This window comes from Geotrypetes seraphini, chromosome 16 (assembly GCF_902459505.1).
Source record: "Geotrypetes seraphini chromosome 16, aGeoSer1.1, whole genome shotgun sequence".
NCBI classification, from domain to species: domain Eukaryota; kingdom Metazoa; phylum Chordata; class Amphibia; order Gymnophiona; family Dermophiidae; genus Geotrypetes; species Geotrypetes seraphini.
This window is the reverse complement of record NC_047099.1, coordinates 26581224-26608653: the sequence shown is the minus strand read 5'-3', so window position 1 is coordinate 26608653 and position 27430 is coordinate 26581224. Positions and strand designations below refer to the sequence as shown.

The window sequence follows — 27430 nt, the reverse complement described above, 5'->3', positions numbered from 1 at the left end:
AAATGCCTTTCTAAGATAACAATGTCTTATTTTTTTTTTTTTCTCATTATAGTCACTGCCAAATGACTTCAGATGAGAGGGTGTACTGTGGACAAGCAGGCCAGTTGCAAAGATGGACAAAACTAGACTTCGACGACCTCCACCCCCCCCCCCCCCCCCCCCTACTGGAGTGGAGAAGTAGCTTATTCCTTCGTGTCCTCCAGACCTGAGAGCACAGCATCATTCAGTATTGTCTTAAGACCTGTTTACAACTTCTACAATTCAGTGTTTTTTACTATCGCAAAGCAGGATGCGCTCTGCGGCTTCAGGTTTAGTCTTGTAAGCTAGTTCCTGGTCCAATTGGTCAACCTGCTCTTGAATGAGCAAGGGGGTATTCAATTTCCAGTTGGGGGGATATACCTAGTATTTACCGAGTCTGTCCTCTCTGCTTATCAATGGCGGCTCTCGTCTTTCTTGAATGAAAGGAAGAGCCTGTCCGCTCAGAGTTGGAAGTCGGTGGGGGGAGGAAATGTGATTTGTTTGCATGGTATTTCACTTTCCAAGATGAAATAATTCTAACAGCACTGCTTGTTTTACTATATGGCTTAGTTTCTCAAGCACATTGTGTGTTGGTGGTTCTGCTGCTGCACCACACAGACTTACATTTGGGGAGGTGGGCAAAGGCTTCAGGCCCCCCAATTAATTTTTAATGCATCAAGCTTATTTTATTGAAGTCCTGTCATTCTGTCAGCTAATTTTTTTTTTTTTTTTTTTTTTTTCTTTTGATATTTCTGCACTAAAGGGTCAGTTTAGACCACACAGACACTGGTAATGCAGAGTTTCTTTGCTTAGCCTTTTTTTCTCTCTCTTTCAGCAGCCCATCAACTTCTCTAGGTCACCATCTCTGCGAGAACCCTTAGAGGGAGAAGTGCTTCCACAAAAAGAAGGTGCTAAGCTTGTCTCCTAAAGAGGCCTCTCATCCATAATAACGAAGGCTCCAGAGGTTCCCATCACTCCTTGCTTTTCAGCAATCTACCCTGGCTTGGGGAGTGAGGTCCATTACTATCGCAGTATCTAATTCCTGAAAAATCAAAGTGAAAGAGTGGAGAGGAGTAATTTTATTGGTTATATGGTAGAGTAACCACAAACTTTTTATTTTTCTTTGCCTTTTATGGCAAGTAGTTTAATCTTATTTGTAAAGAACAAACCCCCCCCCCCCCCCGGCCAGTTGGTTTTCAGGATATCCCTAATGAAATTAGACTATAATGGAGGAGACCGGCATGCAAATAGGTCTCATACATATTAATTAGAGAGATCCTGAGAACCACTGTTTGTTTTGCTGGTTTTTTAAGAGGCAAGTTTCTTTTTTTTTAATGGGAAGAACTTTCACCAATTTAGTTAAGGAGCTAAAAGAATCTTAAGCCACGAGTCCCAAATCCTCAGTTGTCCTTATTTCTCTTTGTACAGAAATTGAATGCAACAGAGCGGGTCATTCTCGTGTCCAGCGACCTCGTTTGCAGGCTAGATGGGCCCTCCTTTTGGGAAGACTGAAAAGACCAGATTTGAAGCCAGGATGCTTGACAGCTCTGTAATTACCTTGAGGAATGGACATCTATCAAACCAATGGGTCTTGGATGTGTCGGGTAAGGTTACAAATGTTAAAATGTTGCCATCCTTTTGCATATTTCTTCTCAGTCCCCTTGTCCTCATCCAGGAATGTTTCACATTTCCCTGGGGGGAGCACTGGCAGTTACAAGAAGAGGTCAATCCTGTGAGTTTGTAGTTGCTCATTGGGGAGAGAACGATAAACCAGAGGGAAAGAGGATGGGCTAAGAACCTCTTTGCCGGCAAAGGTAAAGTCACTTACCCAGATTCTCTGCATTCTCCTTCAGGGAAACAAAGCGAGCAGTACTGTTCCCTTCCCCATTTCCATTAAACGCTTGTAGCTTGATTTCATACATTGCTGATGCTTCTAGAAAATGGATTGAAAGATTTTTAACGGTTTTATGACAATTGTGGGAGAGGGGGGAGGTCACGGTTGAGACTAGGGAAGGAAAGATCTTACCTAGATCGGTGAACACGTGTGAATTGGCTGTGCTCAATAGGATCAGCGGGCCCTCAAAGCGTGCGACTGGGATTTTTCTGTAGAACAGTTTGAATCCCTCAATGTTCCCTTGCTTTTGAGGTAGCTCCCAAAAAGTCTGCACTGCAGTTGAGTTGATGACTTTGGTGAAGAAGCCAAGCGGTTCGGGAACTAAAGATGACAATTACAGAGGGATATGGGTGTGAAGGTTTGATCGACAGATTTATAAAACGAAACATAACGGCATGGGCATCTAAACCAAGCCATATGGGAGATTTATAGGCCTGTTCATTTTTACAATACGCAGTGCCTCGCTAACTCATTTTGAAGGTGTTGTATTGAGCCTTTAAGTAAAAATGAGGCCGGTAATGTTTGTATGCAGGTTTGTTTGTTTATTTTTCATTCTGAAGGTGTTGAGCTTTCAAATTTTTTTTTTTTTTTTTTTTTTTTTTTACTGAAAGCCTCACTTTTGGCTATGCTTTTATGCAGTGTAAAATGTTTGTTGGGACTTTTATAATGGTTTTCTATGGCAATCAGTTGTTACATAGAGGTTTCACATTGAATGAATGTTCCATTTCCCGCTGTGATTTTTGTTCACTAGGGTGAGATACAGCAGGCCTCAAAATTGGGTACTTCAGAGGGAATTGTAGTGCTTTTCTCTCCTCCCCCCCCCCCCCCCCCCCAACCATATCCTAGAAAAGGACTATTTAGCTTGTGAATCCTATGGGGGGGGGGGGGGGAAGCAGAGGGCTCACCGCTTCCTGTGGTGGTGGCTAGAATGGCTTCAGAATCTTTACTGGCTCCAAGAGGCGAATAAGCTTTCAGGTAGATGGAATATGTGGTAGAAGGCTCTAGGTTGGTGAAGACGTGTTTGAAGGTGGTCTTACTGACGGCTTCCTGTAGCTCCCGACTGTCTGGATCTGAAAAACACATGCAGCATTCTTCAACCTATAGTAATAAGTTACTATGACTTCATCATAACTACCTATTATGAGGTTGCTGTCCGCCTTGTTTATGTGCCAGCGTTTAATCATGAAAGTCTAATCCCCACAGTGCACGTTGCCTTGTTGAACCATGTCCTATGTTGGTCTTTTACTGTTGAGGACAGTAAAAAAACCCCAACCTATTTCCAGAGCTTTCTAGTTCACTCGGGCCCATAGAAGGAAGTTTCTTAAAATTAAAGTCCCTCCTCGAGTGCTGCAATCCAGTCGGGTTTTCAAGATTTCCCCAATGAATATGCACTGAAAGCCTGAATTTAAGAGACCCCCCCCCCCTGTGCATTATAGGGTTAAAAGCTTAACTGCAGTTCTGGTTTAACTCTTATCTAACTCAGTCAGGAGAAGTTTTTGGACTAATTTATTCAGGGAGTTTTTTGTTTTGTTGGTTGTTATTAAATAGTGACTGCCCAGATTTCTAAACTATTATTAGTAAAATAGACCATCTTAGTTGGATGTTCACCTCCTGCCTTGCGGATGTGCAAGACGTAGCCAATGATCCCTTCCGTCACCTCCAGAGGGGGCACCATCCACGTCACCTGGATTGCTGTAGTGGAAAGGGGGACGGCTGCGATGCCCTCCGGCGACTGGGGCAGCTCTTTGGACAGCGTGACGGCCAGCCGGGCACTGGCCTGGTTTGTGCCTGCTGTGTTCTCTGCAATGCACTGATAAATAGCCTCATCCGTGGATGTGATGTGTTGGATCATGAGGGTGCTGTGGACAGAGCAAAGATGGCAAGAATTTTTTTTTTTTTTTTTTTTTTTTTAACCAGATGAGGAGGAGAAAAACAAGATTTATACCACACAAACCTAAAACTGAAGCTCAACTGAGGAATAAGGAGCAAGGGTCACCTGTGGGTACTCCTAAACCAGACAGTGAAAAGAAACACCCTAGGTACAGCTTGGGGAAAGTAAACCACAAGTCCCAGCAGGCACTAGGAGGAAAAACTCAGGCTGGATTGAATTCCTGCACTTGGCCCAGCTGTAATCAGGGCTCATCAGCAGAGGAAACAGGTAGAGCTCAGCTGGATCTAGGGCTAATCAGGCCAGAGTGTGAAAAAGGGTGTGTCTTCCCCACAACAGAGGCAGCCACAAATCTTCAGTTACTGAAACCTCTGGAAGGAGCAGACCTTTGCAGCTAAAGATGAAAAGGCCAGGAAGAAATACTGCACAGGACAATCGGGTAGGATATCTCTGGAGTGAGGCTACCAATAATTATTCTGAAGCTTAAGTTTTTTTTTTTCTAATGGAAGTAGAAATGACAGAACTGTTGAATTAAGAGTGGCTGAGGGCAAGGAACTTGAGCTTGACTAGTAAAAGTATTTTTAAAGAAGCGGTGATGCCTCCAAAGTTAGTGAGGAGTTGGTTTTTTTTGTTAAATATAGAAAGTCAAGGCTATAGTGTAGAATAGCCATAGTACAGTGGTCTCAAACTCAAACCCTTTTGCAGGGCAGGCACATTGCCAAGTCATTGTATTGAAATTGAATTGGGTTGTGTTTTAATTTGGGAAAGCAGAATCTTTATGGGAGTTGCTCTCTGAAAATGTCTTTTCTTAGGCCATGCACTGAGTTAAAAAGATTTTATCTTTCAAATCCTGGTACCGTTCTACACACCTAGGTGTTTTTAGATTCTTGAATGATAAGAGTAGCTGTCTCCCAATGTCAAAGGCTCACCTTCCCCATTTAGTTCCAATATTGTTAAAAGATGTATCTTTTTCAAATGCCCTTGGTTAATAACAATTTCAGGCCTGAGGTTAGTATAAAAGGGTAAAGGAGAATCCCACTCCAGGAAACTGGTTCAGCAGAAGCAAGGTTTTAGTAAGACTGCTTTGAGCTAGAAACAGGAATAAGCACTAAGCCAACAAGCTGTTTGGAACCGAGGGGTTTTGAGATACAGGTAGTTAGTAAATTTCAGTTTTGTCTCACCTTACCACGTCACACTGAATTCACAGAACTAAATATCTTCTGGGAAATCTATATGCAGAAAGCAGGTCATCTGTGTCCCTCTGATGTCTCTAATTGCCAGGAGGCAGAGTTGCCCCCCCTCACCTACCTGTTGCTGTTGTTGAGTTTGACGTTTCCCCCGGGTGCTAAAATTTTGCCATTTTTCAGCCAGATGAGGTGTGGCTCGGGCACTCCTTGTGCCACACAGGTAAAGATGGCACTGTTTCCAGGGGGCTTGCTGATGGACTGGGGCCATTGGATGAACTCTGGAGGAGCTGCAACAGTTAAATTTAGGGTCACAATGTGTAGTCTTGTGGGGATACTTGGGGTGGGTTTTATTTTAAATTGAAAACCATTGCAGTATAAATCAGTGATACAGAGCTCATGCCTTACAGTCTGGGTCAAATCTACTTAATTCTGCACACAGTAAACCAGAATTTAGAATAATGCAATACAACTCAACTTCCCCCCCCCCCCCCCCGGTATAATTTCTCTTTGGCCTTTAGTTCTTAATATACTTTTTCCTGATTTGCCTCTTGGTTATATAAAATTGAATTAGAACTTCTTCTCTTCTTTTGCCCCAGTGACACAACCAGTGTGTCTCTTGTCAAAGTATGACTTATTTAATGTAACATGCACCATTTTGTTTGCTTGCTTCTAGGGCAAAGATGAAGTCCTTGCCAACAGTGCAGCAGAACAGAATATGGACAAAGTTTGTAAGTAGAGGCAAAAAAATGTTTTCTTCCATAAACAGGCAATATGATGTCTCCTGGGGGTACCCCATAAACTAAACCGGAACACAAAGTTTTTAGGCTCATAACTATTCTATCTGTTGAGTATTGCAAGGTAAACATTAAAAAATCTTGCAATATTTGATAGATGGAAGAATAGTTTTGAGCCTAAAAACTTTGTGTTCTGGGTTTTTTTTTTAGTTCATGGGGTACCCCCGGGAGACGTCGCAATGGCTTTTTTTCAGGCTTTGAAACCATTCTTCTGTAAAAACACACACTTAGCTAGGTTTTATACTTGTGGTAAAATGCTTCCAAAACTTTAGTCACACAGTAACAGAACCAGTGTTTTGAGTAGTAATGAATGAAATATGGTGTCAAGTCTGATTTTATTTCATTCTGATCATGTCCCAGAATGTAACATCCACCATGTTTGTCAGCTTCTAGGACAAAGATGAAGTGCAAAGTTTGTAAGTGAGGCAGAAATGGGCAATATGATGTCTCCTGGGGGTACCCCATAAACTAAAACCAGAACACAAAGTTTTTTAAGTTCAAAACTCTTCTTCCATCTGGCGAGTATTGCAAGCATTCTGGGTTTTGTTTGACCCCTTTACATTGAAATGTTATCTTTTGAACTCAAACTAAACAAATTTGAAACCATTCTTCTGTAAAATACACACTTAGCTACTTCCAAAACTTTAGTCATACAGTAACAGAACCAGTGTTTTGAGTAGTAATGAATGAAATATGGTGTCAAGTCTGATTTTATTTCATTCTGATCATGTCCCGGAATGTAACATCCACCATGTTTGTCAGTGAGGCAGAAATGGGCAATATGATGTCTCCTGGGGGTACCCCATAAACCAGAACACAAAACTCTTCCATCTGTTGAGTATTGTGGGTTTTTGTTTTATCCCCTTACATTGAAATGTTATCTTTGAACTCAAACCAGAAAACAAAGTTGAAACCATTCTTCTGTAAAACACACACTTAGCAGCCTTCAATGAGAACTTCTCTCTTTTGTTATATACATAGTGGTGTCAAAAGTATGAGTTATTTAATGTAACATGCACCATTTTGTTTGTTTGCTTCTAGGGCAAAGATGAAGAAGTCCTTGGCAAGAGTGCAGGACAGAATATGGACAAAGTTTGATGTAAGTAGAGGCATAAAATGTTTAACTATTCTTCTATCTGTTGAGTATTGCAAGGTAAACATTAAAAAAATCTTGCAATATTTGATAGATGGAAGAATAGTTTTGAGCCTAAAAACTTTGTGTTCTGGGTTTTTTTTTAGTTCATGGGGTACCCCCGGGAGACATCGCAATGGCTTTTTTCCCCTTGTTCCAGGGATACCTCAAAGTAAAGTAGAAAACAAAGTTTTTTTTGGCTTTGAAACCATTCTTCTGTAAAACACACACTTAGCTAGGTTTTATACTTGTGGTAAGATGCTTCCAAAAACTTTAGTCAAAAGTCTGATTTTATTCTGATCATGTCCCAGAATGTAACATCCACCATGTTCTAGGACAAAGATGAAGTCCTCTTTCAGAATCAATTCATGCAAAGTTCACTCTTCCATTGCAAGTGTTCAGGGTTTTTAGTTTGACCCCCTTACATTGAAATGTTATCTTTTGAACTTGAATGCAGAAACTAAACCAGAAAACATACACTTAGCCTTGAATGAGAAGTTCTTCTCTCTTTTGCCCCAGTACTTTATTGCTTGTGGATCTTCAACAGCTTTATTTATAGATTTCATTCTGATCATGACCTAGAATGTAACATGTACCATTTTTGTTTGTCAGTTTCCTTGCCTCTGGATGAAGATTGAAGTGATTAGGTTTGAAAAACACACTTAGCTATGCCTCTGACTCCTGGATCATGAAGTTCTCACCTCTGGATGGAGATGGAAGAAGAGTTGACAACAGAAATGTTTTCTTGTTCCAGAAACAGGCAATAAACTCAGAACACAAACTATTGTTCTATCTGTCAAGTATTGCAAGGTAAAAAAGAAAATCTTGCAATCCTTGACTCTCAACCCATACACTGAGTAGACCCAAGTCTATCTTCTATCTTCTATCTTCTATCTTCTATCTTCTATCTTCTATCTTCTATCTTCTATCTTCTATCTTCTATCTTCTATCTTCTATCTTCTATCTTCTATCTTCTATCTTCTATCTTCTATCTTCTATCTTCTATCTTCTATCTTCTATCTTCTATCTTCTATCTTCTATCTTCTATCTTCTATCTTCTATCTTCTATCTTCTATCTTCTATCTTCTATCTTCTATCTTCTATCTTCTATCTTCTATCTTCTATCTTCTATCTTCTATCTTCTATCTTCTATCTTCTATCTTCTATCTTCTATCTTCTATCTTCTATCTTCTATCTTCTATCTTCTTTCTTCTATCTTCTATCTTCTATCTTCTATCTTCTATCTTCTATCTTCTATCTTCTATCTTCTATCTTCTATCTTCTATCTTCTATCTTCTATCTTCTATCTTCTATCTTCTATCTTCTATCTTCTATCTTCTATCTTCTATCTTCTATCTTCTATCTTCTATCTTCTATCTTCTATCTTCTATCTTCTATCTTCTATCTTCTATCTTCTATCTTCTATCTTCTATCTTCTATCTTCTATCTTCTATCTTCTATCTTCTATCTTCTATCTTCTATCTTCTATCTTCTATCTTCTATCTTCTATCTTCTATCTTCTATCTTCTATCTTCTATCTTCTATCTTCTATCTTCTATCTTCTATCTTCTATCTTCTATCTTCTATCTTCTATCTTCTATCTTCTATCTTCTATCTTCTATCTTCTATCTTCTATCTTCTATCTTCTATCTTCTATCTTCTATCTTCTATCTTCTATCTTCTATCTTCTATCTTCTATCTTCTATCTTCTATCTTCTATCTTCTATCTTCTATCTTCTATCTTCTATCTTCTATCTTCTATCTTCTATCTTCTATCTTCTATCTTCTTTCTTCTATCTTCTATCTTCTTTCTTCTATCTTCTATCTTCTCTCTTCTATCTTCTATCTTCTATCTTCTATCTTCTATCTTCTATCTTCTATCTTCTATCTTCTATCTTCTATCTTCTATCTTCTATCTTCTATCTTCTATCTTCTATCTTCTATCTTCTATCTTCTATCTTCTATCTTCTATCTTCTATCTTCTATCTTCTATCTTCTATCTTCTATCTTCTATCTTCTATCTTCTATCTTCTATCTTCTATCTTCTATCTTCTATCTTCTATCTTCTATCTTCTATCTTCTATCTTCTATCTTCTATCTTCTATCTTCTATCTTCTATCTTCTATCTTCTATCTTCTATCTTCTATCTTCTATCTTCTATCTTCTATCTTCTATCTTCTATCTTCTATCTTCTATCTTCTATCTTCTATCTTCTATCTTCTATCTTCTATCTTCTATCTTCTATCTTCTATCTTCTATCTTCTATCTTCTATCTTCTATCTTCTATCTTCTATCTTCTATCTTCTATCTTCTATCTTCTATCTTCTATCTTCTATCTTCTATCTTCTATCTTCTATCTTCTATCTTCTATCTTCTATCTTCTATCTTCTATCTTCTATCTTCTATCTTCTATCTTCTATCTTCTATCTTCTATCTTCTATCTTCTATCTTCTATCTTCTATCTTCTATCTTCTATCTTCTATCTTCTATCTTCTATCTTCTATCTTCTATCTTCTATCTTCTATCTTCTATCTTCTATCTTCTATCTTCTATCTTCTATCTTCTATCTTCTATCTTCTATCTTCTATCTTCTATCTTCTATCTTCTATCTTCTATCTTCTATCTTCTATCTTCTATCTTCTATCTTCTATCTTCTATCTTCTATCTTCTATCTTCTATCTTCTATCTTCTATCTTCTATCTTCTATCTTCTATCTTCTATCTTCTATCTTCTATCTTCTATCTTCTATCTTCTATCTTCTATCTTCTATCTTCTATCTTCTATCTTCTATCTTCTCCAGAATACAGACCGGGCAGGAACTCCCCCTCCCCCCAAACACACACACCTCTACATTACCTGGTTTATGGCAACTCCTCCTCTTCTATTATGTCCTGAAAGAAACCTGTGTGGGTGAAGCTCCTAGTGATAACCTAGGAGAAATCAGCTCCTTACCTACAGACTCAACCAAAACTACCTTGTATCAATGTGTAGACAATTGGTGCTGTGTTATTTTGCCAACTGTGCATTCCTCTTACCTAATGGTCCTGAAAAAGGAGAAACACAACATTTACTGCAGGCAGGTGACTGCCAATTGTACTGGTAGACTGTGACATCACCATTCTCCTCTTAGAAAACCTGCAAAACCTAATAATAAACTCCATCTGCCACTGCCTACTCTGTAAGGCTATAAATGGAGACAACCCAACCTACTGGAGAAAGAAAAACACATACAACCAAATCTGTCCCAAGCTTCACCTGCAAAACTATATATACTCTGTAGAAGATGGTGGGTGTAGTCTACAGCAAATTAATAAAGTTATGATTGTGGATCTCCAAAAGCAAAGTCCTACATTTCAAATGTACAAACTTCAATACAAAATGGGAGAGTACCGAGATACACTTGGCAAAAGATAAAGATGGTCTGGCAAAGTTATAGGAGAAATCAACTGAGCTCTCCCTAAGACAGTGCATTAATCTGATATGTATAGCACCTCTGACACTATTTCTTTTCTGCAAGTGCAGTGTCTTCCAACCTCCATAAGAAATACCCTGAATCTCCTTTGCCTGGAATGTTGACATCAGGTGGCAAGACTTGGTCAGCCCTGCGGGGAAGAGAGGACAAATGCTGTGTAGAAAGATTTTGTTTGTTGCTTTACTTAGAATCAAGTAGTACTGTAACTAAGGCAATTTTTGAAACTAAACCCTCAGGATAGGATACCATAACGGTACTGTTCTGAATTCACTTACCCCCCCTGCCACTCAGGCAGCAAACATAGACAACCAAGTCTCCAACCTATTGACAACAACCCCAGACTACAAGATGTTCAGAAAGGAAATAAAAACTATACTCTTCAAGAAATCCCATGATAAAGCTTAACCCTTTTTGTAATCTGCTTTGAACCAAAAGGTAAGGTAAGAAAGATTTGGCCTCTGAAAGCTATAAAATTGTAAAGTGCTGATTGTTATGTGTTGGTGTTTAAGATTCTGCCGTAGTACCTAAAATGCAACCTTTTGCCTTCCCTGGCAGGCAGGCACTAACACTAGCCGAGCAGGTCCCAAATTTTGTCATCGCTAATATAGAAGATGTATGCATCCAATAATAAACCTTCATTAAAGGAACAGGAACACTTACCCTGACTGAGTGATCCTCCACGTACGCCGCTACAAGTACACCACTGAATACAAAAATAATTGTGATGCGCATATCCTAAAGCTAACATATTCCAGTTAATAAATTCAAAATAAAACCATTTTTTTCTTGTTCCATTTCCTTCTATCTACTCCCCGTTACCATCCCAGTGCCAGTGTACAGTTTTAGTTCTATGCAAGCCCCAAACATTGCTTAACAACAATGCAAGCGGTCCGCCAATAAGGAGATTCAAATCGGGTATATTCAAGGTGCTCCCAGGAACCGTGCCTGATGCATTTCGCCAAACAAGGCTGGTCAACGCTAACGGAAAACCATGTCTTTCATACACACAGAACCACACTCACCCAGTTATGGCACAGGAAGTATCAAAAAGAATGTCACCGAGTGGTTTGAAAAGCCAAAAGAGAGTATGAAGAGAGGCTAGCTAGGGAGGAGGTGGGACCGCTGGATGAAGGAGGAGAAAGAAATCGCAGAAAGACTTAACATGTTCTTTTCGTCTGTATTTACGAACAAAGACACAACCAACTTACCGGAACCTGAGCAATTCTTCAATGGAAATCAAGCAGAAAAATTAACATCCATGGAAGTGAGCAGGCAGATTAGAAAAACTAAAAACTGACAAATCCCCGGGTTCTGACGGAATTAAAGGAGGAGATAGCGGAACTACTGCAGCAAGTTTGCAACCTATCCCTGAAAACAGGTGTGATACCAGAGGATTGGAAGATAGCCAACGTCACGCCCATCTTCAAAAAGGGATCAAGAGGTGACCCGGGAAACTACAGACCTGTGAGTCTGACCTCGGTTCTGGGGGAAAATGGCAGAAGCGCTGATAAAAGAAAACATCGATGAACATTTGGAAAGAAACAAACTTCTGATACCAAGCTAACATGGTTTCTGCAGTGGGAGATCGTGCTTAACTAACTTATTGCACTTCTTCGAAGGAATCAACAAACGGACGGACGGACAAAGGAGACCCCATAGACATCGTATACCTAGATTTCCAAAAAGCCTTTGACAAGGTGCCTCACGAGCATCTACTCCGGAAACTGAAGAACCATGGGGTGGACGGAGATGTGCATAGATGGATCAGAAACTGGGTGGAGGGTCACAAGTGGTGTTCCACAGGGCTCGGTGCTCGGGCCACTACTATTTAATATATTCATAAATGATCTAGAAATAGGGATGACGTGTGAGATAATAAAATTTGCAGACGACACCAAACTATTCAGTGGAGCTCGGACTAAAGAGGACTGCGAAGAATTGCAAAGGGACCTGAATAAACTAGGGGAATGGGCGACGAGATGGCAGATGAAGTTCAACATAGAGAAATGTAAAGTACTGCATGTGGGAAGCAGAAACCTGAGGTACAACTATACGATGGGAGGGATGTTATTGAATGAGAGTACCCAGGAAAGGGACTTAGGGGTAATGGTGGACATGACAATGAAGCCGACGGCGCAGTGGCCGCTAAGAGAGCAAATAGAATGCTAGGTATAATCAAGAAGGGTATTACAACCAGGGCGATACTCGAGAGGGTTCAGAGGAGAGCGACACGTCTGATAAAAGGGATGGAAAACCTTCCATATGCTGAGAGATTGGAGAAGAGGAGACTTAGAGGGGATATGATAGAGACTTATAAGATCATGAAGGGCGTAGAGAGGGACAGATTCTTCACACTTTCAAAAAATAAAAGAACAAGAGGGCATCTGGAAAAGTTGAAAGGGGACAGATTCAAAACAAATGCTAGGAAGTTCTTCTTTACCCAACGTGTGGTGGACACCTGGAATGCGCTTCCAGAGAATGTAATAGGGCAGAGTACGGTACTGGGATTTAAGAAAGGATTGGACAGTTTCCTGCTGGAAAAGAGGATTTCTGCACAGGTCCTGGACCTGTTGGGCCGCCGCGTGAGCAGACTGCTGGCCATGATGGACCTCAGGTCTGACCCAGCAGAGGCATTGCTTATGTTCTTATCACAAACTAAAGCACGGAAGAGGTTTTTTTAGCGCTGGCGGGCTGAATGTTGTGTGCATCCCCCGATACTGAACAAAATATCAAGATAGCATTTTATTGGACTAACACATTTTTGAATTAGCTTTCAGAGGTCAAACCCCTCTTCTCCTTAGGTCAGTAAAGTATACTGCTGTTACAGTATCCTATCCTGTCCTGACCTGAGGAAGGAGAATTTGGTCTCTGAAAGTTAGCCAAAAATAGATTAAAATTAGTCCAATAAAAGGATCACCATTTCTAAATATTTATCAACACAGCTACAATACTATTTTATCCTAAAGCAATAAAAAAAATAAAAAATAGAATTTTTTTCTACCTGTGGTTTGTGCTTTCCTCATCTTCTCGTCATTTGCTTCCTTCGATCCAGTGTCTGCCCCTTCCAGAAAATCTCAACCATCTCTTTCTTCTCAATTCTTATTCCAACATTCCAGTTGAAACTCTCTACCTCTTAATTAATTTCCTCCTGACTTATCCCTCCCTCCCTCCCCTGTTACAAAAGCATCACTATCTAATCTTACCTCTACTATTGGAGACTTCAATATTCACTTCAATCTTCCCAATCATCACAACACAGCAGAACTTCTGGCCTTAATTTCCCATCTATCTCTAGCCCCACTTCCACTAGTCATCTCTTTCAAAACTTTCATTTCAATTCCATCCCCTCCCCTGGTCTGACCGTAGCCTTATTAATTGGCAATTAGACTTTCCGTTGAATTCATGTCTTCCTCGGCAAAACACTTACATCTCCAGAAATACTACTAAAAATAACACTTTCTGCAGAGGGTTGGAGTAAAGGGCCAATATTCTGACTGGCGGGGAGTCACGAGCGGTGTGCCACAAGGATCGGTGCTGGGGCCTTTACTCTTTAACATATTCATCAATGACCTGGAAAAGGAGGCAAAGTGTGAGGTTATAAAATTCGCAGACGATACCAAAATGTGCGGCAGAGTTAGGACCAGGGAGGAGTGTGAGGACCTACAAAGGGACCTGGACAAGCTGGAAGACTGGGCAAACAAATGGCAAATGCGCTTCAACGTAGACAAATGCAAGGTCATGCATATAGGGAAAAAGAACCCGTTGTTCAACTACAAATTGGGGGGGGTATTGTTGGGAGACAGCAGACTCGAGAGAGACTTGGGTGTGCTGGTGGATGCATCACTGAAGCCATCCGCACAGTGCGCAGCAGCCTCGAAAAAAGCCAACAGGATGCTGGGCATCATAAAGAAGGGCATAACAACCAGAACACGGGAAGTCATCATGCCATTGTATCGAGCGATGGTACGTCCGCATCTGGAATACTGCGTCCAGTATTGGTCACCGCACCTCAAGAAGGACATGGCGGTACTTGAGAGAGTCCAAAGGAGAGCAACAAAAATGGTAAAAGGGCTGGAACACTGCTCGTACGCCGAGAGGCTGGATAGGCTGGGGCTCTTCTCTCTGGAGAAAAGGAGACTCAGGGGAGATATGATAGAGACCTTCAAGATCATGAGGGGCATAGAGAGGGTGGATAGGGACAGATTCTTCAGACTGAAGGGGACAGCAAATACGAGGGGGCATTCTGAGAAACTGAAGGGAGACAGGTTCAAAACAAATGCAAGGAAGTTCTTTTTCACCCAAAGGGTAGTGGACACTTGGAATGCGCTACCGGAGGAAGTGATCAGGCAGAGTACGGTACAGGGATTCAAGCAGGGATTGGATGGATTCCTGAGGGATAGAGGGATCGTGGGGTACTGAGTAAACCAACCTGGTCGTGCATGTGCAAGACCGGAGGGCTAGGACTTCGATAGGAGGGCAGAACTTAAATGGGAAACCAAGGTGGCAGGGGAGCCCTTCTGATGATTCAGACAGGCCTTGACCTGTTTTTGGCCACCGCAGGAGCGGACTGCTGGGCAGGATGGACCTGTGGTCTGACCCAGCAGAGGCACTGCTTATGTTCTTATGTTCTTATGCCATTCCAAATTGCTTTAAACTAAACCTACAAGATTTCATCACCCTTTCAACTGAAGAAGAACAATTCTCAGTCTGGGACACTTCTACAAAATCCTTAATGGACCTCCTGGCCCCTTCACAGGAAAAAACCCGCCAAAACTCACACCACTGGAGGCAAGATCGACCCGGTCGATTTCTGCTCCCGCTACAAAACTATCGCAAAACAAAACGAAGAAACGCACCAAATCGTGGCCTCCTGGATCAAAAACGGCGCAAACGCTCTAAACCAAATCGCCCCCTTAAAAACCCGCAGAATTAGATCTTCAAACCGGGAGGGATGGTTTGACTCGGAGCTACTTCAGGCAAAGAGGGACCTCAGAAAGGCAATGGATTAAATCTGGAACCCAATAGCATGGAGACTCAAACTAAATAACTACAAAGACCTAACCGAGGATAACATAGAAAATATTTCTATGCCCGCAAAATTGGAAATGTCACAACTAACAGTAGTAACAACCTCTTTAAACTGGTCAATGACCTCTACAATCTCGAGGAACCCACATTAACCGCTAAATTCTTTACCTCCAAAATACAGAAACTAAGATCATCGATAACTGCCCCAGCCAACCCCCACGGGGACTTTCCAACCCTCCTAGACAAGGACAGGTCCAATCCTGACCCAGGGTCCAGAACGGACCTAAGCTGGGATCAATTCACAACTATCGACTGGCACGGAACAGATCGTACAGGGTATTTAAGAACGACACTTTCTCATACAGCTGCGATAACTCCTGTGGCGTGCCACAGGGCTCCCCCTCCCCCCCCACACTATTTAATGTCTACCTCGCATCACTATAGTCATCCCGCTAACCAGTTTCACACCAGAACTCCTCACCTCACTTTCAAGCATACTCAACCAGATAGAACACTGGATGCTATCCTACAGACTAAGACTAAAACTAAACCCGGACAAAACAAAATTCTTCCTAGCGACCCCCAAAGACACCACAATTCATTCAAGTAAAAGGATCCCTTTTCCCCCTCGAACAAACCTTAAAAATACTGGGAGTCACAATGGACAAACATCTATCCCTTGATAAAACACACTGATATCACAGTCAGAAAAAGTATCTCGGTGCTCTGGAAACTCTGCACCGTAAAAAATTTCTTTGATGACACCTCATTCCGCCTCCTAGTATAATCCTCCATCAGGAGACTCAAAATGATCCAGAACATGTCACCCCGTTCTACCACAAACTCCACTGGCTACCGCTGGAATCCAGAGTCCTATTCAAATTCGCCTGCTTTTGCTATAAAACAGTGTTTGGTTTATCCCCCAAGCTACATCATCCCTCACTTCCTCCTGAATCACATCACCGACAACTCCCGCAGAATTCAACTCTTCGCCTACCCCTCCCTAAAACTATGCCACTCTAAAAAATTCCTTGACAAAACCTTCGCCTTCCAAGCTAAACCCGTGGCTAACCCAAATGGCCCTCAAGGCCCCCCCCAACTACCTCGGCTTTAGAAAAATGCTCAAAACCCACCTCTTCCAAGACCAGGATCCTTAATGCCCCTTCCTAACTAAATAAACCTCTCCCCCCCCCCCCCCTGGCAACTCTGATCAATTTGGATGTGAACCGCCTAGAACTCTTCTGGGTATGGCGGTATACAAGAATAAAGTTATTATTATTAAGTCAGAATCAAACAAAAAACCCTGGTATAATGACAAACTCGCCCTCCTTCACCGACAAACCGAGAAAGAATACTATTCTAAATTTATCACTACTTCCCGCAACTCCTCTGCTCTTTTTCATATAGTTCAACCTATTCTAAAAAGAAACTTTCACCCCTTCTTACGCAGCCATCTGCTACTGAACTTGCACTTTTTTTCAAAAATTACAAAAATTAAGGACATTAGATCCCATCTCGGACCTCCTTCCTCTGTTTCTCCCGCAAACAATTCTGATGATCCTACCCATCTATCATTCAGCACTTTCTCTAACTTCAAACCCCCAACAACCTTACAGAGAGTATTCCCCCCCCCCCTCTTTCTCTCCTTAAAAAATTATTTTCTTTTTTTGGACCATTCCTCTTGGAAATGGTAACCGAGTGCCTTTCTGACAACCTTGTTCCTACAGCTTGGAAATCGGCTCTCGTTATTTCAAAACTAAAACAAATCATAACTTAGATCCCTCCCTGCCGACAAATCTCCGTCCATTTGCTAACCTCCCCCTAATATCAAAACTGACTGAGAAAATCATTCACAACGCTCGCGCTCTACTACCCGTATCGAACGGGTTTCCGCTCCTTTCATTCTACCGAATTGTCATTGCTAGGCCTCATTTCAACCATATACTATTTTCTTGATCACCAAAAATCCCTTCTCCTTATCTCTCTTGATCTGACGACGACGACGGCGGCGTTATAGGACCGGCACTCTCACGGTTCACTTCGTACTTTAACCGACGCGGTTTTAAAGTTCACGTAAAGAAGGAAACCTCCTCGACTATACCGCAAACTTACGGCATCCCGCGGGGTTCTATTCTATCTTCCTGTCACCTTTTCTTACTCTGGCACGGTCAATCGGATTCACAATCTTTGCCTATGCAGATGACATCCAACTACTTCACCCCGTCGATACCTCAAACTAGATAAAAGAAGTGACTGGCTTCACACAAATAAACTCTCTCTCGACACTGATAAATCTTGTGGCCTCCTATTCTCTAATAAAATTACTGGGAGTAATCGTCGATAAGGACCTTACTTTTCACCATCGCATCAGCTCGGTGGGTAAAAACTTGCTTTTACGAGCTTCGCCTTATTCGTTCTCTAACTTCCATCCTAGACACAGACGCTATCAAAATTCTGCTCCGTTCCTTAGTTATCTCCCACCTTGATTACTGCAATTCTCCAAAAAGAAAGCCGATGTTTACAGTTAATCCAAAACGCGGCAATAAAACTTAGATACAAATTAGGTAAATATGATCACGTCACCCCTCTTCTGAAAGAAGCGCATTGGCTTCCCATTACGCATCGTGTTACTTATAAAACCATCCTACTGACCTTTAAAATTAAACTCTCCCATCAGCCTTCCTACCTCGATAAGCTTCTCGTTCCGCAATGTTCAACACGTACGCTTAGATCAGCAGACCGGAATTTTCTTTCAATTCCCTCTATAAAAGATTTTTTCTATACTAGAACAACTAATTTTTCAGTAGTTGCTCCAACATTATGAAATGCTCTGTCGCATCAACTCCACCATGAAAAACAACTTGATAGATTCAAGATAAACTTAAAGACTCTCTTATTTCGAGATGCTTTCATTTGCTCTTAAAACATTTCATTCTTAATTAACCAACCGCTTCTATGAAGCAAACCCATCCTAAATGTTTTATCCTCTCCCTCCATTTCTTTCAATCTCATTTCTTTTTCTTTTATTTCTTTTTTCCCGAATTATGTAACTTTACCCCTCCCTTCCTCTCTTACCATCGCTCTCAAGTTCGTCTAGTTCGTGTCTTTAATGTACACTTTTATTAACTCTTTTATCTCTATTTTTAACATTTTCTTGTAAACCGGCTACATACCGGTTGATGGTCAGTATATTAAAAGTTAATAAACTTGAAACTTCCTTCTCTATTTCCTACCTCCGTCTAAATTAAATTCTTTCTTACTATTCAGTCGTCAGTTTCCCCTCTTTTCACTGTGTCTACTCGCAGCTTGCCGCCTCTTTCTGTCATCCCTCCACTATCTCCTCCCCCCATCCATAAGGTGACCATACTTCCCATTTTCGGGGACAACAGGACAAGCCATCGCTTCCTGTCCCTCCCCTGCCGCACCCAAAAAAAAAAAAAGCCTCCCTCCAGGCCCGATTTAAACTCCCCCCCACCCCCCCGGGCCACCGCCGCTGCTCCTCTGCTGCCACTACTCGCACCCGGAAGCCTTCTTCCCGATGTCAATTCTGACGTCGGAGAGGATGTTCCGGGCCAGCCAATAGCTGCCTGGCTGGCCCTGAACGGCCTCTCCGACGTCAGAATTGGCAACGGTGGACCGGAGGGGGGAGGGGAGGGGGAAAAGAAGGAAGGAAGGAGGTAGGCAGGCAGGCTTTTTGGGAGGGGGTGGAACAAAGGCTGGAAGGCAGTGAGGGGACATAGGAAGGAAGGAGAGAAAACAGCAGAGAAGGGGGGGGGGGCAGATTGTAAGTAGAAGAAAGATTAGAGAGATAAAGGCCTGGAACAAAGGGGAAAATCAAGAGGCAGAAGCAGGACTTTGAGAGGTGCAGACAGAGGGGGAGAGCCCCTGAGGAAGAGCAGAGAGAGGGAGACCTGGAACAAAGGTACAAAGGAGAACTGACACTGGATCTGGGGGCACTAAGGACATAGGAAGGAAGGAGGGAATATTAATAAATGTCCTGTTTTGATGAAAACAAATAAATGGTCACGTTACCCATCCAGCATGTGGGAAAGCAGCAGTGGTGAGGAGGTGAGGGCCCCTCACCTCTTCTGTTGCTGCTTTCCCATAGGCGCCTGAAGCTGACGGCACAAGTTCTCCCCACCTCCATCATCTGCCCCCCCCTACTCTCTCTCTCTCCACCCCAGGCAATTCTATCAGTTATCCTGCCCCCCCCCCCTCAGTGAATTGCCTGGGGTGGAGAGAGAGAGAGAGAGAGAGAGAAGAAGGCAGATGATGAAAGTGGGAAGAATTTGTGCCATCGGCGTCGGGTGCATGCAGGAAAGCGGCAGCGGTGAGGGGCTAGAGGTTATCTTCCTCTCATTCATGTCCTTGCCGCCCCCGTCCCTTGATCAGTCCCACGATTTCACAATTTCCTGCATATCCCCTCCCTCCGTTCTTGTAGCCCAGCATCTCTTCTGGCCTGACAACTCCCTGTCCCTTTTTCCTTCACTATCCTGCGCTGAAATATGTCTTCGAACAAAAGTGAGCAATCGACCACCGTGCTCCCGAGTGGCCTAAACATGAGGTACCCTAGCCTGAAAAGCCCCCAAAATTAATTGACTCGCAGTTTGAGCTTCTGCAAACCCTACAGTCTAAACAAGTTGAAGAATCCCAACTAATTAGAACACAAACAGAAGCTTTAAATTCACGATTCACTGACGCCGGACACAGATTCGACGCGCTTGAAAGCTTCACGACGGAACGTGCTACTGATGTGTCCCTCGTCTCCCCAGCACGATCGGGATATTAAGGCACTAAAATCTGACCCGGAAGATCCGGCAAACCGGAGTCAACGCAAGAATATATGAATCCTGGCCATTCCTGAAACCTCGGAGGGCTCTGACACCGTTGCGTTCCTGCAAACCTACTGGTCCTCGCCTTCGATCTGCCGCTAGAGCTGGAACGAGCACATCGGGTTCCATCTGGGCCTATTCCGAATCAAAAATCTCCTAGGCCCCGTTGTTGCTAAGATACCGACGTGCTTTGCGAATTGTAACCGCAGCAAAAGATAACAAACATCTCCTCGTCCCACATCGACAGCAGCTCGCTGAAAGGCTTTTTTCTTCAATGATGACAAGACCTCAAAGACACCGACCGGAGCCAGGTTTGGCCTTATTTATCCTGCCAAAAATGCCGATTACCCGCAACGACAAAACTGTAACATATCTGGAGCCAGCTGAACTACAACAATACATAGATTCTATCAAAATGCAATAGTTTAGTTTCAGATGTAAAAATGCTGTCTAACTTTGCTGTACTCTCCGCGGTTGGGTAGATGTTTGTTTTGAGTTTTTGTTTTTTTTGTTACAGTTCGCTTCTCATCGAAGCGCCGTCTTGGAGGCCAGCCGATGAGGCTTCGATCCCACCCGGTTTGCCTTTTATAGTTATGGCATTTTGTTGTTTTCTACAGTTCAGGAAGTTTTGGTACTTTCTTATTTCACAATACCAGTTTTTCTACATGATCTCTTAAACGTACATTCGTGTCTTTTTCTTTTATGCTGCTCTGCTTATTGTTTTACTGATTACTCGCTACCAATCGCCTACATATGCCGACCTTGAATGTATCAAACGGAAAAAAGTCACTAACTATTTGCAATCTTTAAACCCTGATATTATTATGTTCCAGGAGACCCCTCTTTCGCACTCTGATAACGTCAGATCCGAGATCAAGGGATACACTGACCCTTACTTCTCCCCGGCATTAAATCTTCTTTACTCATCGCAATACCGTACGCTGTCGTCATACTGACAAAGAAGGGAGATGGTACCAAGAGCGGATGGAAAGAGACAAGGGGAATTGCGAGCTATTAACGCCTGGATGAGACGACGGTGCGAAGAAGAAGGCTTTGACTTCGTGCGCAACTGGACGGCGTTCTGGGGAAAAAGCAAGTACTACAGAAAGGATGGACTACACCTCAACGAGGAAGGAGCGAGAGTATTGGCGGGCAACGTGAAGAAGGCCATCGAGAAGGCTTTAAACTAACAAATAGGGGAAAGCCGACAGTCGACCGCCAGTCGATGGCACGGACGACGGGATGCCCCGATGAAGAAACCGTGGGCTACTACTCATACACAGGAGGGGATGACCGTACAGCAAACAAGGGAGACAACACTGGAGCGGTTAAGGAAACCGTGAAAGAAACAGTAGAGACGGTAAAGAGTAGGAAGTCCAAAAAGGTAACAAACACGAAGAGAACTCAAATGTATGTATACGAATGCTAGAAGTCTAGGAAACAAAATGGGGGAACTAGAGACAATAGCAAGACATGATAAGTTGGAAATCATTGGCATAACACAAACATGGTGGAATGAAGAAAACAAACGGGACACAGTGCTACAGGGATACAAACTATATAGAAGAGATCGAGTAGGGCAGAAAGGTGGAGGTATCGCCCTATATGTTCAGGAAGGAGTAGATAGAATCTGTTGAAGTGGCTACGACGGAAATGAAAGAGAAGCTAGAGTCCCTCTGGATCAAGATTCTTGGCCAAAACAGCGCAGACACAAAAATTGGCCTTTACTATCGTCCCCCAGGACAGGCGGAGGAAACTGACTCAGAAATGATAGAGGAAAACAAACAAGAATGCAAGACGGGCAATGTAATAATAATATTGGGAGACTTCAATTTCCCGAAGATAGACTGGAAACTAGGAACCTCCAACTGCGGCAAGGAGGCCGAGTTCCTGGAGGCGCTAGGGGATTGCTTCCCGGAACAAATGGTAAAAGAGCCGACAAGAGGCGACGCCACCCTGGACTTGGTACTAAATGGCCTCACGGGTCCGACAAAAGAAGTAGAAGTTACGGTACCGCTGGGGACGAGCGATCGCAATGCGATCGGCTTTAAGCTTGACGTCGGGAATACAAAACCTTAACCGAAACCTTAAACTTTAAAAAGGGCAAATACGATCGCACGAGAGCCGTGGTGAAAAAACGACTCAAGAAAAAGGTGGACAAATTTGAAACGGTAGACCAGGCATGGTCCCTACTGAAAAATACGATCACAGAAGCACCAAATCTCCACATTCCGAGGATCTCCAAAGAGGGGAGAACAAAAGGTAAGGGGAGAACCGGCATGGCTTACCAGACAGGCGAGGGAAGCCATAAAAGAAAAGAAGGACTCTTTCAAAAAATGGAAACGCATGAAAACAACCGAAGCGTGGAAAAAACATAAAGATGATCAGAAGAAATGTCACAAGGCGGTGAGGGATGCCAAAAAGGACTATGAGGAAAAAATAGCGCAAGAGGCCAAAAACTTCAAACCCTTCTTTAGATACGTGAAAGGGAAAAAACCCCCACAAAAGAGGCGGTGGGACCCCTGGACGACCAGGGAAGAAAAGGGTACATCAAAGAAGATAAACAAATTGCAGACAAACTAAATTCCTTCTTTGCGTCCGTCTTTACGGAGGAGGATACCGCAAAAATACCAGAAGCGGTGAAAGTGTTTAGTGGAGTCATACAAGACAGCCTCACCACAGTTGAAGTGGAGTTGGACCAGATGGACAACTACCAGATCGACAAACTTAAAAGTGACAAATCCCCTGGACCGGATGGAATTCACCCGAGAGTTTTAAAGGAATTGAAGGTTGAAATCGGAGAGCTGGATCGAGAGGGGAACCGGGCAACTACAGACCTGTGAGCCTTACGTCTGTCCCTGGAAAGATGGTTGAAGCGCTGATCAAGGATAGCATAGTCCGGCACCTAGATACACACCTAGACTTGATGAAACCCAGTCAACGTGGGTTCAGGAAGGGGAAATCGTGTTTAACGAATTTACTTCAATTTTTTGAGACCGTGAACGAGCAAATTGATAGCGGAATGCCGGTGGACATAATATATTTGGACTTCCAGAAAGCGTTCGACAAAGTTCCGCGTGAAAGACTTCTCAGGAAACTACAAAGCCGTGGAATAGAGGGAGATATACACAGGTGGATAGGCAAATGGCTGGAAAACAGAAAGCAGAGAGTGGGCATAAATGGGAAGTTCTCAGACTGGGAGAAAGTGACTAGCGGTGTGTGCCCCAGGGCTCGGTTCTTGGGCCGATCCTATTTAATATTTACATCAATGACCTGGAAGAAGGAGTATCCGGCGAGATCATTAAGTTTGCAGACGACACAAAGCTATGCCGGGCAATCGGATAGCAGGAGGATAGCGAGGAACTCCAGAGCGACTTGTATCGGTTAGAGAAATGGGCAGAGCGATGGCAGATGAAGTTCAACGTGGAGAAATGCAAAGTAATGCATTTAGGTAGTAAGAATAAGGAACACGAGTATAGAATGTCAGGCGCGACTCTGGGTAAGAGTGAACAAGAAAAGGACCCGGGTGTACTGATAGATAGGACCCTGAAGCCGTCGGCACAATGTGCGGCGGCGGCAAAGAAAGCAAACGGAATGTTAGGCGTGATAAAGAAAGGAATCACGAGTAGATCGGAGAAAGTCATAATGCCGCTTTATAGAGCAATGGTCAGACCGCACTTGGAATACTGTGTCCGACATTGGTCTCCCAACCTAAAGAAGGATATAAAACTGCCGGAGAGGGTGCAGAGACGAGCGACGAAGCTAATAAGAGGTATGGAGAACTTGGAATATGAGGAACGACTCGAGAAACTGGGACTGTTCTCCCTTGAGAAGAGGAGGCTGCGAGGGGACGCGATCGAGACGTTCAAAATGCTGAAAGGCATCGATAAAATAGAGCAGGAAAATAAATGATTTACATTGTCCAACGCGACACGGACAAGAGGACGTGGTTTGAAGCTAAGGGGGGGACAAGTCCAGGACAAATGTCAGGAAGTTCTGCTTTACGCGGCGAGTGGTAGACGCCTGGAATGCTCTCCCAAAGGAGGTTATTAAGGAATCCACTGTGCTGGGATTCAAAGGCAAATTAGATGCGCATCTCCTTACGAGAGGCATAGAGGGATACGGGTGACTAAAACTACATCAGGTGTATACCTGACTGGGCCTCCGCGTGTGCGGATCGCCCGATTCGACGGACCACGGGTCTGATCCGGAGATGGCAGTTCTTATGTTCTTATTACAGGTATTGCTGTATGGGAAAAATCCTGTCTCTGACTCGCCAGAATTCTAATACCCTTTTGCCGTACTCTCACACTCCGATTATAATGGGAGGGGATCATAACCAACCCTTGGACTTAGTTCTTGATAGAACATCCAAATGTAGACCTCTCCAAAACTAGGACTCTGGCACTTAGTGGACCCCTGGAGAACCTTGAATCCTACAGACCGTGAATATACACATTTCTCTGTGCCACATTAGATTACTTCCTAATCTGTGCTCAACTGATTCCCGATACTCTTAAAGTCGCCAATCGCTCCGTGCTCATCTCGGCTCACGCACCCCTTTCGCTCTTCGTTCAACTTTCCGGCCCTAAACACTTCACACAGACGGGGAGATTGAATAACGGTGTTTTGTCCGATGATGTTATTATTCAAAAACTTTGCACCTTCACTGACAAATTTTTCATTCAAAATTCATCTCCTCTGCTACGGTGTGGGAGGCCTATAAAGCTACTTTGAGAAAGGACAAATAAGTCTGATGGCACGGGGAAAAAAAAACAACAATCTAACCAACTACCCACAAATTAATGGAATCTCAATATCATCTAATTCCACACTTCATTCGCAGCTCACCAAGACGAAATAGGACTATAATTCCTTTGCCTCTTAACTCGCCAACAAAGATATTTTTCTCTCCCTAGCTCGATACCTAAAAGGCAAAAAAGAAAGATTTGCAACTCCTAAAATATACCGCAAACTGATCTGCATGCTCTAAAATCTGAATTTGAACACTTTTACTCCCAATTATTTCAATCAGCTACAGAGGAGAGCCGCAAATTATCTAAAATTGTCACCTCACGGGAAATATTATCTACAATTTCAGCACTAGCCTCTAATAAATCTCCCGGCCCAGTTGGTATATTACAAGTAGAAAATGACATGGGGAAAAATTTGTCCCCGTGACCACTGTCAAGTTTCAGGTTTCTTTATTTTTGATATACCGTCTATCAAAGCAAGTGTCTAAATGGTGCACAAGATTGTCCAAAACAATTTTAAAATTGGTAAATAAAAGCAATATTTTATTAAATACAGTGGTGCCTCACACAACGAACTTAATTGGTTCCAGGAGCAAGTTTGTTATGCGAAAAGTTCGTTATGTGAAACGCGTTTTCCCATAACAATACATGTTAAAAAAAATTATTCGTTCTGTAGCATAAAATATGCTAAGATGACATAAAAAAAGATAAATTTTTTGTTATTATTTTTATTTAGATACATCTAAAAACATAATTGTTTTTTAAAACAACACACATTTTTTAAATTTAAAGACAGACTAAGTAGAGTCTAATTTTACAGTGAGAGAGGGCAGAGTCTCAGCGGCAAAAACTGGGACTTAACTGTTCATTTTGTTTTTTTCCTAGCATCGGGGAAGCGGCGAGAGTAGCTCTGCCCCCCCCAACGCATCAGCAGTAGGCGCCGGGCCCCTGCGAGCCGACGGTCCGCCACTGCACAGGGAGCCAGGCGGAGAGAGGGCAGTTAAGCGCGGTGCCTGCGCGGAAGGATGCAGCTCGGGCGACTTCGTTGTGTGAAACGAAGTTCGTTGTAGGAAGCAAGACATGAAGTTCGTTGTGCGCAGCGTTCGCTGTGCGAGGCGTTCGTTATGCGAGGCACCACTGTATTAAAAATACTAGACGAATTCACATTAACGTACATTGAACAAAAGGGAAGTTGGGGAGGGAAAAGTTGTTTAAAATACATCAAAGTAAAATGAATACAAAAAGGAAGGTAAATGGGGAGTGGTAAAACATTTAGGATGGGGATCACTTCAGAAGAAGCGTTTGAGAAGCGGAGGCTGGTACTAAAGAGTAAAGGCATCTTTAAAAAGAAAAGTTTGAAGTGCGGCTTTACATTTTTCAAGAGTTCTCTAATGGAAGGGCATTCCACAGAGCGGGGGCGGTGGCTGAAAAAATGGATTTGCCAGTAGCGTCGTAAAACAGTTCGTGTAGATCGGAGGACCCTGGATGGCAAGTATGGAATCCAAATTTTATTTAGGAATGCAGGTTGGTTAGAGTTTTTTTGTTTTTAACGGTGAAGAGGAGTGTTTTAAAGGCAAGACGATGAGCGATAGGTAGCCAATGTGCTTTGCGGAGGAGAGGAGTGACGTGGTCACATTTTTTGGCGCGATAGATTAATTTGACAGCAATGTTTTTCAATAGTTGTAAACGGCAAAGTTCTTTCTGGGTTCTACCTTGATAGAGGGCGTTCCACTGTCCCCACGACTATTATCCCCGCAGCATCCATACGAGCCTCAGTACTGCAATATTTAGCTTATAAATCAAAGTTCTGGCTACTGAACTAGAAAAAGAGATGTTCAGCTGGCAGGTCTTTGTTTATATATTTTTATAAACGCAACTAATATACTACTTTATCCTAAAGCAAAAAAATTAATAGAAATTTTTTTTTCTCTACCTTTTGTTGTCTGGCTTCTGCTTCCCTCATCTTCTCATTCAATTCCTTCCATCCACTGTCTGTCTTCCCTCTGCGTCTTCCATTTGCTCCGTTACTGTGCCTCTCTCCCTTTATTCCCTTCCCCCCCCCAAATTGGTCTGGCCCACCCATCTTCTTCTCTCTGCTCCCCCGTCCCACTCTCTCTGCCCCATTCCCTCCCCACTCTGTCATCCCCATTTACCTTCAGCGTCTGTTCCTTCCCTCTCACCACCTCACTGCCCTTCGGCACCCCTTGCGCGGCCCCCCTCCCTCCTTCCTACCTAACCGAATCTATCTATCTATCTCCCTCCCTCGCCTTTACCTTTGCAGCGTGTTTTCGGTAACTTTTTCAAAGCCGTCGGAGCCTGCGAGCGGTAGTGTACGTGTGTGGGCGGAAGCTTCTCTTCTGACGCAACCGGGACTGAGTGGGAAATTTTGGAAAAAGGACCTAAGGACGCAATGCAGGGGCCCAGGACACAA

The 27430-nt window shown here is 42.9% G+C and overlaps 1 protein-coding gene across 1 annotated transcript in view; it reads right to left on the bottom strand.

Moving 5' to 3' along the window:
* The window catches only part of LOC117349775 (immunoglobulin superfamily DCC subclass member 3-like), an 81826-nt gene that overhangs the window by 13838 nt on the left and 40558 nt on the right, over positions 1–27430 (bottom strand). Inside the window, exons 7-11 of the mRNA XM_033923369.1 lie at positions 5109–5274; positions 3521–3771; positions 2818–2982; positions 2045–2233; positions 1847–1951 (exon numbers count right to left, since the gene is read on the bottom strand). Of these exons, the coding sequence (XP_033779260.1) occupies positions 1847–1951; positions 2045–2233; positions 2818–2982; positions 3521–3771; positions 5109–5274 (876 nt within the window). The remainder of the gene's footprint in view (positions 1–1846; positions 1952–2044; positions 2234–2817; positions 2983–3520; positions 3772–5108; positions 5275–27430) is intronic.